Below are 10325 nucleotides of genomic sequence, written 5' to 3' on the forward strand. Positions count from 1 at the left end.
TGGATGGGTGGACGGATGGGATGGGTGGATGGACGGGTGGACGGGTGGACGGATGGACGGGTGGACGGATGGATGGGTGGGTGGATGGATGGATGGATGATGGATGGATGGGTGGGGGAGTGGATAAATGGATGGATGGGTGGTGGGTGCACAGATGGATGGGTGGGATAGACAGATGGATGGGGGAGTGGTGGATGGATGGGTAGGGGAGTGGAGAGATGATTGGGTAAGTTGAGTGGGCAGATGGGTGGATAACCACCCTTCACTTCAAAAGTTGCCAACAATTTGATCTCCATTTCTGGTGGCCCATGTTTCAGGGCAGAGCTGTGCTCCGAGGGTTCTGGTAGTTTTCAGAAACAGATTGCCAGGCTTTTCTCCCGAGGTGCCTCTGGGTAGATTCACACCTACAACCTCCTTAGTTAGTACACAAGTGCTTACCTGTCCCCACAGCCCAGGCCTGCCAGGTACAAGTCGACAGCCCAGGCAAACCCACCTCTAGGGCCCCCTTCAGCTCTAAAGCCCCATCGTCGGTCAGTGAGGGCTAGCAGGGGAATACCATGTCCCCACAGCTGCCACCTGGGGAGGTCCTAGGCCACCTTCCCACCTGCCCTGCACAGAGCCTTGACTTCTGGGAGTCTCATAGAAATCCAGAGGCGAGGTGTAAGTATCAAAAGCTATGTTTAATTGTAAGATTCGAACAGAAGCAAGGCCAAAAAAATAGTCCCAAAAAACCAAATGAAAGAAGGAAACTGCGGGAGAGCTCACTGCCCTGCCGGGGTCCCAGTCCCCAGCACAGCGCCGGTCACACTGCCCTATCCATGCGTAAGATGGCTTAGGTTAAGGCTTGACTCCAACTCTGAGCCCCAAAGCCCATGGAGGGCCCAACAGGGTCAAGCTGGGACTGCCCAGGTCAGCTTTTCAGGATGCCCATTAGGGTCAGCCTGGGAACACCCAGGTCAGCTTTGTGGGGGCCCCGTTGGGGACAAGCTGGGACCACCCAGGTCAGCTTTGTGGGGGCCCCGTTGGGGATAAGCTGGGAACACCCAGGTCAGCTTTGTGGGGGCCCCGTTGGGGACAGGCTGGGACCACCCAGGTCACCGGTACTTTGTTGGGGACAAGCAGGAAAGGAGAGGTGCTGCTGTCCACTCCCCCTGGAGGGCTCAGACTACCTGCATCTTGCGCTGGTATTTTGGGGTGTGCCGAAGCCTCGTACCTGGGACAGATGGGGCTGGATGCAGCCTCTGATTTAGGTCAGTGGGATCGAAACCCCGCGGGGGTGAGGCTGTGGGGGTCAGCTCACCCCGCTGTCCAGGTGCAGGTCTGTCCACTGGGGAGGGGTGCTGCGGGAGTAGTGGGTGCTGTGCTGCGCCGTGGCTCACTGGAGGGGACCGTGCACAGGGTGTGGGGTGGGGCCCCCGGTGAGGTAGAAGACAACTCATTCCAGAGGGACCCCTCGGTTCTGAGAGACAAAGGAACATGCACCCCTCACAGGCTGGGGGCTGACAAGCTACAGCGGTGGGACGGGAGGGGGCTGGGCAGGATGCTCATGACTGAAGCCGCCCAAGCAGGCTCACCGCCCCGCCCCCTGGAGTGGACCCTGAGCCCTGTGAGTCACCCGAGAGCCCCCCAGAGCCAGGACAAGGCCTCTATCCCACAGCCAGTGGCCTCCACCCCAACTTGGGCAGCCTCTGCAGAGGCCCAGCACGGACCACGCAGGGTGCCACGGAGGGGACCACGCAGGGGCCCGGCAGTGCCTTCCAGAAGGGGAGCTCTGGTCCCAGGCTAGAGAGGAGAAAGGAAAACAGAAACCTGAGGGAGAAGCAGCGTGTTAAGCACCAAGTATAAATAGGCTGACAGCTGCTGGCCGCCGCTGGCCACTCTGCTGGGATGCAGCCGGGACAAAGCCAAGTGCAGGGACTCTGGCTGGTCCGAATGGAGCGGCGTGGGAGCCGGGTCGGCCGCAGAGCGTGCGGGAGCAGGCGGGCAGCCGGCAGGGTCCTCGCCGGGTGGCATCGGCCGAGCGAGAGCACCATGTTTGGGGGCGAGGGGGCCCCCGCGTGTTTCCGCTCGTGGCGTGGTCTCGTGTTCTGTCACCGGCACGCTCAGCCGACAGCCTGTACACCTAGTCCACGGGGCCCGGCTGGGCTGTGGGTCCTGACGGGTCCAACTGGCTGTGGTCCCCAGGGTCGGGGGTCTGGTCCCAAGTGTCTGTGGTGCTGGTCTTGCCTGTGGGCTCCTGGGCAGGTGGGCTGTCAGCAGCCCCCAGCTCCTGGGGTGCACATGGTCTGGCGGGCTGCTCTCCAGAGGTGGTGGGGCTGCTGGCATCCTCACTGGACAGCGGCTGGGAGGGGGGCACGCTGGGGTCCTTGGGAGGTGGTGGGCTGTTGGCATGAGCTGAGTCCCAAGGAGGCTGAGGTAGGTCTTTCTGCAAGAGCAAAGTGTGACGTGAGAAATGCGGACAGGATGGGAGTGGGGCACACAGAGGCTGCGGCCATATGGGGACAAGGTGGGGCGCAGAGGCTGGGGTGACACACAGGGATGGGATGGGAGTGGAGTGCACACAGATACTGGAGTTACATGTGGTGAGGACGGGAGTGGGGTGCAAAGGCTGGGGTGACATGGGGACGAGGTGGGGGTGGGGCACAAGGCTGGAATGAGAGGGGGATGGGGTGGAGGGGGGGCACACACAGAGGCTGGGTGAGACACGGGGACAGGGTGAGGCGCAGAGAGGCTAGTGGTGACATGAGGGTGAGGTGGGGCCCAGAGAAGCCAGGGTGAGACAGAGGATGGGGTACACATAAACCGCCGCAGAATGACATGGGGTGGGGTACACAGAGCATGAGGGAGGGCATGAGGTCAAAGTGAAATACAACTCAGCAGCAAGCAACGGAGAGAAGGAGCTGGGTCTCGGGGCAGACGCTGGCAGGGCCAGGGCAATGTCCCAGAGGGCCCTGTGCTCAGAGCAGGCTGGGGGACAGCCCACCCACGATGTCTGCTCCTGGCCCCCAGACCCCCAAGGTCAAGGGACGAAAAACCCCACCTTTTCCAGGGTCAGAGCTAGAACACAGCACCAAGCCTGGCCAAGCCCCACTGCCTCACCCTCCACACCCCCCAGACCAGCACTTGCCAGAACAGGGACCCTCTGAGGAAGATACACATGAAAGCTAAGGAACTCTCTGGAAGACTGGGTGAGGAGTCTGCCCAGGCGAGGTGCAAAGCCCCAGCAGACGCCACATTGGACTGTCACGTCCACGGGCTGAGCACAGTAACACACACGAGCTGGGCCTCACGGGATGTGTGCGAGCTGTGTAATGTCAGGCCATCGGTGGCCGCACTGTCACTGCCAGCGCAGACCACCACCAGCGGGTAGAAGGGCAGCCTTGTGCCGGCAGGCCCAGCTGGGTCCCTAGGAAGGTCCGGAACTGGTGAATGCCAAGGCACATGGGGGACACGCCATCCACCACGTCCTGGTGGTCTTTGTTCACGTGACAGGCAGAGACTGTGGGTCCAATATGCCCCGCCCCCACCCTGCACGCTTCTGTGGGGGAAGGGGGCCCAGCCACATGGGCGCTACTGTGCTCAAGACCGTGGTCACAAGGGGTCAGCACTGGACGGGGGGAGCACGACGCCAGGCCCGCTTTGGCCACCTGGGCAGCCAGAGGCGAGGACACCACACGCGAAGCTTGGCTGAGGGACACACGTGGCAGGTACTCAACTGGAACTCAGTTAGGGCTAATTGGACACCTAGCTCTCCAGACATCCAGACAGTCATAGCAAACCGGTATTCACCGCAAAGCCGCTGCCCGTCCAGAAGGCGCCCAGCTCCCGGCGCCAGAGCGCCAAACCACAGCTGGTCAGCAGCGTGCAGGGCACCAGGTAGAGCAGGGCTGGCTGGCCTCGCTGCATCAGGGCCAGCGCCACGAACGTCACCAGGAGGCCGATGCCGTAGGCTGGGGACAGGAGAGGACACATCACCGTGAGCCAAGGCCCTCGCCAGGGTGTGCCCACCCAACCTCCGGGGGGGTATGACGCTCCCCACATGGTATCCTAACAGACTCCGGGATGCAGGGGTGGGAGGTGCAATGCGGAGGCGGGGTCAGCAGTAGTGTGCAGGGCAGAGCAGGCGGGGCGAGACAGAAATGGGCGTGGCTAGGCTTAGAAGACGGGGCCAGGAGCAGCGTGCAGAGCAGGGTGGGCGGGGCCAGGAGCAGCGCGCAGTAGGCGGGGCTAAGACAGAAATAGGAGTGGCTAGACATACAAGGCGGGGCCAGCAGCATACAGGGCGGAGTAGGCGGGGCCAGACAGAAATGGGAATGGCTAGAGATAGAACGCGGGGCAGAGTGCAGGGCAGAGTAGGCGGGGCCAGAAGTGGGAGTGGCTAGGCGTGGAAGGCAGGGCCAGAAGACTAAGGGGCTGAGTGGGCGTGACCAACAGCAGGGCTGGGCTGCTAGCACGGGGGCGTGGTTAGAAGAGAGCAAGGTGGCGTGGGGGCGTGGCTGTGGGCGTGGCCGGAGCCAGTGCCCTCAGGACAGTCTACTCTGGTCTGTTGGCCAGTTGCTGGCCACAATCACAGGAAAGCCTCTGACAGAGAAGTGGCTAGTGAGAGAGCTAGTGTATCGGAGCACCTAGCTTTAACTGGAAAAGAATGAAAAGTAATGTATGTAGGTGACTTTGTCAAATCTTAGTCTTCAGTAACTGATTTGCAGTTGTGGAAAGTTCTGGAAAAGACCATCTTTGTTCTAGAGAACAACTCTCAGAAAGAGGTTAGGGTGAAGGAAGCTTATCCTCAGATGGTGTGGCACAGAGCCCGTCCACCTGGTGAGGCGGTGAGCAGGCCAGAGCTGCCCCTCGGGCGTCCCCAAGGCCTTGGGTCTGCGGCACTCGGGGCTGGGTGACCTCAACCATAAACCTTGTGGCTGGCAGTGCCTGTAGCACCCAGGGCCCTCAGCTCTGGAGAGAAGAACCAGTATGGTGCCCCATCACGTTAGGACAGGGGCAGGGTCCTTTCTCACTTCGTAGCTGTGACCCTGGAGAGCTGCCAGGAAGGAGGGAATCTTCTGGAACATCTCCTGCTTGCCGTTGCCACCTCCAACCCTTAGCCACTTTTCCCGCTTCTCACAGACACGTTTCCAAATTTTTTTTTCCATTTCAATTAGAAACTTTTACTAAATGAGAAAACTGCATTTAAAATGTGCTTTAAAACAAAACAGGATTAAAAATAAAGATGTATGCATTTTAGAGAACTTTGCAGTGTGTTAGAATCAAATATCTCCTGCAGTAAATACGATGTGCCAATTCAAAAAACTTTAAACATGTTTCCAAATTTTATCACAGAGTTCTTATCAACTTTGGACTTCCGTGAATCCTCACCAAAGACAACAGAGAAGACAAAAACGTCTTCTCCCTGCGAAGACCTACAGTCTCGAGCCCAGAATGCCCAGTTTCGGCCCAGCTCCAAGCAAAGCAGCAGCTCTCCCGGAACAACGGTTCGGCCTGCCAACCGCATCAGCAGGGTGAAGCCGCTAGCGGCCGTCTGCTCCAGAAAGGCAACAAACTTTGCAGGGCAGGCCTGTCACACGGGGTCACTGGGAGCTGAGGCCGCCTTGAGGACAGCTAACAACTGAGTCTCTAAAAAAGACAGGGCTAAGGGTGGTCAGAGGGGCTGAGGGAGAGAGGGCCACGAAGGAGTGACCTGCAGTGACCCAGAAACACACCACTAGGTCAGCTTGACCTCCTGACGCTGCCAGGGGGCATCTGAGGCTCTCCTGACAACAGGCATCAGGGAAGACGGGCCCCCAGCCTGCGCACCCCCTAGTTCAGGGCAGGAAGGGGTGAAGGGGGGGCCGTGGGCCGGGTCCTTCTGCAGAGGGAGCGGAGGTGCGTGTGCGTGCACGAGTGGACCTCTGTGAATGTGGGTGTGCGTGCGTGTGCTCTCCCTAAAAGCTAGCGGGTTTTGTGAAAGCAGGATTCATGCTCAACAGAAACACTTCCGTGTAAACGACCCTGATAACAAGAAACCAAATCATAAAGAAACATCAGAAAAAAAACAGAAATTCTGTAACAGTGACAAGTGGGGTGTATGTGAGGTGGGCCATGTGTATTTCAAAAGGTGGGGGTGGGGTGGGGGTGTGTTTCAGGTGGACTATGAGGACAGTGGAGTGTTTCAGGGGGTGGTGGGGTGTTTTGGGTGGACTATGAGGCAAATGGGGTATATTTCAAGTGGACAATGAGATAAGTAGGGTGTGTTTTAGAAGATAGGGTAAGGTGGCTGTGTTTCAAGTGAACTATGAGGCAACCTGGGTGTGTTCTGGGTGGACCATGAGGCGAGTGGGGTGTTTCTGGTGGAGGTGGGGTGAGGGGGTGTTCTGGGTGGAGGTGGGGTCAGGACATAAAGGGGGAACATGTGTCTGGACCTGGGCAGCCATGGGCACTTACCAATAGTGCAGGCCACGAAGTAGACGCGGGAGGACTGCACCTGGATGTCGAACCTGTGGCAGTAGGCCACCAGCAGCCCTGGGGAGAGGGGGGCTAACTGAAGGACGGGGGGACGGGGCTGACCACACAGCAGTGGCTGATCCGGGCGCTGAGCTGACCTGGTGTCACTCCCAGTGGACGGAGGCGTGTAGCCAGGGGCAGGCTCATCAGGGGCGCAGTGACTGAGGCCACCAAGGACTGACTCTGAGGGCTCATGGGACTGCAAGGGGCCCTCCCTGGACACCAGGCCAGTGTCCACCAGGGTGAGGACCGGGCCTGGCCCAATCCCACTCTGTATCTTCGCTCCCACCTCCAATGTCCTCGTGGTCTGTCAGGGGCATAAGGCCTACCTGGCACCAAGATGTCCCCAAAGCCCAGGAGGGAGAAGGGCCTGTCACATAAGGCCAGTGGGGACGTGTTCAGTCTGGGCACCTTCAGGACCATGGGCAGCTGTGGGGTGGGGACAGCTTAGAGCTCCAGACCTCCCAGACACAGGCCTCAACACGCCCTGCTGCCTCCCTACCCCACACTGGACAGAAGACCCACCTTCTCGTGTGTGGCTGAGTCCAAGGGGCCTGTGGCCACCTCCACCATGATGCTGTTCCCACTCTAGAGAGGAAGGCCTGAGTCAGGATGGGGGCATGGGGGGCAGGGTGGGGATGGCTCAGGGGAGCTGGAGAGGCCTCAGGGTGTGGCAAGAGTTGAGGGGAAGGGGAGAGTCGGGAGGTAGTGGGAAGGCTCTAAGGGAGGGCTGGAGGTTCTAGGGGGTTCATGGGGCTGGAGGTTCTGGGGGTTCACGGGGCAGGAGGTTTTGGGGGTTCACGGGGCAGGAGGTTTTGGGGGTTCACAGGGCAGGAGGTTTTGGGGGGTTCACGGGGAGGAGGAGGGGTTCATGATATTGGGGCTGGAGGTTCTGGGGGTTCACAGGGTGGGGCAGGGGTTCACAGATTGGGGTGGAGGTTCTGGGGGTGGTTCCCAGGCTGGGGGATGCTCACCTTAGTCAGGAAGGGGGTGATGAAGACGAAGAAGACGTCGTAGATGAACAGCACCACCAGCAGCAGCGTGCAGGCCTGGAGACCACACGGGCGTCAGGGCGGGGACTCGGGCCCGGGCTGGACCCTCGAGCATCCCTGCAGCCCCGGCCTGACCCTGGGCAGACACCACCTCCACACCACATGCCCGCTGCTCCCTGGCCCGACTTCATGGGAGCCTGGGAACCTGGCCGGGGCTCAGAGTGGGGGTGCTGAGTGCTGGGGACAGTGAGCGAGGAGGGCGCTGCCTGGACTGCCCTCTGACCTTGAACGTGGAGAGGCGGATGGTCTTCAGCATGTAGAGGCAGAAGGTGATGCCCAGAGCATCTTGCAGGACCCAGGCCCACCTGGGGGACAGAGTGGCATCAGCGCCGGGCCCAGGCCGGGCGGGGGTCTGAGACATCCTTCCTCAACCAAGACCAGGAGCTGCGGGGCTCAGTGGCGCGTCTGTGAGACCCAGAGTGAGGAGGGGTGGAGCAGGCGCCCGGGAGTGAGAGTGGAGGGTGTGGCTCAGAGGCAGCACAGGACACAGCCCAGGGGACATGCCCACACCCCTGGTTTGCACTCAGGCACCCCCTGAGTCCAGGTGGGACTGGAGAGAGACTGGTGCACACCTGCCAGCACAGGTCCTTCAGATGCCATGCGGAGCTCTGAGAACCAGCCAGGGTCCCTGAAAAATGGCCTGTGGAGACCTAAGGGAGGTCCCCCAACTTGGGTCCCTGGCCAGAGAGCCACGGTCTGGGCCGCAGGCATGGAGCAAGAAGGGGAGGCAGCCAGGTCTGAGCTCTGCGGCAGAGTGGGCCTGGCCGGGTTCACGTGAGGGCTCGGCTGTTTGTCTACAAAGATTTTCCCACTTCCTCCTGCCAGGCCCGTGATGGGGCTCCAGCAGCTGGCAGCGCCCCGGGGTGACCCAAGGGGAGGGGGTGTGGCTCACGGCAGAGATGCCTCACTAAAGGCTCTAAGAGGGGGCAGGAGGGGCCGGGGCACCAGGCACATGAGGAGGGGGCAGGGCAGGCAGCTCTCGGCCCCGCCAGCCCCCCCACGTGGACACCCCAGAGGCCACAGCCCAGGCGCCTGTCGGCAGTCAGGTGGCGTCTCCCAAGCAGATCCCAATCACTCGTGGCACCGGACAGCCCCGGCCCTGTCCAGCCCACATGACAGCGCCGTGACTTCCTGGGCCGGGGCCAGCGCCAGAGACCACAGTGCAGCCGTTGGGAGGAGGGGTGTTTTAAGTGAAGGATGACAAGGCCCAGGCTGCCAAAGGGGTGGGTAGGGGCCTGGTCAGGGTACCTGAGGACAGTGTCCCCTCACCCCGTCCCAGCCACACTCACTGGTCCTCATTGCGGAAGACGCCCCACACCACGCTGACGGTGACACAGGCCAGCGCCAGCAGCAGCATGCGGATCTGGGGACGCTTGTGGAAGTAGGGCAGGTTGTTGTCCGGGACCCTGTAGGCGAGTGGGGGTGAGCCTGGCCTTGTCCAGGGAGTTGCCCCATGTCCACCAGCATCACGACACCACCACCAGAGCCTAACTCTCCTGCCCTGGACTGGACAGGCTGAGCAGGTGGGAGGTGCCGGCTCACCTGCACCCGCCGATGGGCAGCCTGCGGACCAGGGGCGCCAGGCAGCTGTAGAGGCCAGTGGACGAGGCCAGGCAGAAGATGCTAATGACAATGTAGACTGCGGTGGGCAGAGGAGCGTGAGCGCTGGGCGCGCTGCCCGCTGGCCGCCCCCACCTCTGCTGGGACAGGCCGCGCGGCTCAGTGATTACAGGCAGGGTGGCGGCAGCCTGAATGGGCCCTTGTGTGGCCGCCACCCCAGGACAAGGCCTCCATTCACCGCCCACGGCACCAGTCAAGTAGAAACCCTGGGTGGAGGGGCCTGGGTCTACCTGCTGGGTGAGGAGGCCCCTGTGGACGGCAGGTCCTAGGGTCGGGGTCCCGGGGTTGGGGGTCACAGGGTCGTGGTGGGGCCCCTGTGGACGGCAGGTCCTGTGGATGGCAGGTCCTGGGGTCGGGGTCCCAGGGTTGGGGGTCCCAGGGTCGGGGTGGGGCCCCTGTGGACGGCAGGTCCTGGGGTCAGAGTCCTGGGGTTGGGGGTCACAGGGTCGGGGTGGGGCCCTGTGGACGACAGGTCCTGGGGTTGGGGGTCACAGGGTCGGGGTGGGGCCCTGTGGACGGCAGGTCCTGGGGTTGGAGTCCTGGGGTCGGGGGTCCTGGGGCCGCAGGGTCAGGGGTCGCGGGGTCGGGGCGGGACGCACCCAGGTGGTCATAGAAGAAGTACAGCAGCACCAGCATGGAGCAGCACATGACCACAAACATGCAGATCATAATGGGCGTCACGTCCACCGCCTCGTCCTCCTGCTTCTCCGGCCCGTCGTCCCGCTTGTGCTTCATGAACCTCCTGGGGGAACGCAGGGCGGGGACAGGGTAGCCCCGTGCAGTGCCGGGGACGTGGGTGCACGCCCTGACCTCAAAGCACCCCGTCGCCCAGAGCACACGCGCACACACGCTGAGGAAGCACTCGGGTGCAGGTGTGCGGCTGTGCCCCCGACGGAGTCCCCAGAGCCAGGTTCCGGGGGTGGACACCGCGCTTCTCAGGATCCTGTCCTTCCACGCACGTGCATGTGTGTTCACCACCAACTCCCATCGCCAGTTCCCACAGTGGGAGAGGGGACAGGCACACCTCATGAGGACACGTGCACACACGCTCCCATGTCCCCCGGCGTGAAGTGGGCAGGCATACCACAGATGTGCATGCACACTCATCCTCTTGTCTCACAGCGGAGGGCGGGCACACTATGTACACACACACACACA

At 61.7% G+C, this 10325-nt stretch overlaps 1 protein-coding gene across 1 annotated transcript in view; it reads right to left on the reverse strand.

Moving 5' to 3' along the window:
* Positions 1 to 3719: 3719 nt before the first annotated feature.
* Positions 3720 to 10325, reverse strand: part of SPPL2B (signal peptide peptidase like 2B) — a 13976-nt gene continuing 7370 nt past the window's right edge. The window contains exons 6-14 of the mRNA XM_006897920.1: positions 9767 to 9909; positions 9090 to 9186; positions 8837 to 8953; positions 7771 to 7852; positions 7470 to 7544; positions 7021 to 7083; positions 6825 to 6924; positions 6436 to 6513; positions 3720 to 3950 (exon numbers count right to left, since the gene is read on the reverse strand). Coding sequence (XP_006897982.1) covers positions 3769 to 3950; positions 6436 to 6513; positions 6825 to 6924; positions 7021 to 7083; positions 7470 to 7544; positions 7771 to 7852; positions 8837 to 8953; positions 9090 to 9186; positions 9767 to 9909 — 937 coding nt within the window. The 3' untranslated portion in view covers positions 3720 to 3768. The remainder of the gene's footprint in view (positions 3951 to 6435; positions 6514 to 6824; positions 6925 to 7020; positions 7084 to 7469; positions 7545 to 7770; positions 7853 to 8836; positions 8954 to 9089; positions 9187 to 9766; positions 9910 to 10325) is intronic.

Source organism: Elephantulus edwardii, unplaced genomic scaffold (assembly GCF_000299155.1).
Source record: "Elephantulus edwardii isolate Elephantulus edwardi_28Jun2011 unplaced genomic scaffold, EleEdw1.0 scaffold00217, whole genome shotgun sequence".
Taxonomy (NCBI): Eukaryota; Metazoa; Chordata; class Mammalia; order Macroscelidea; family Macroscelididae; genus Elephantulus; species Elephantulus edwardii.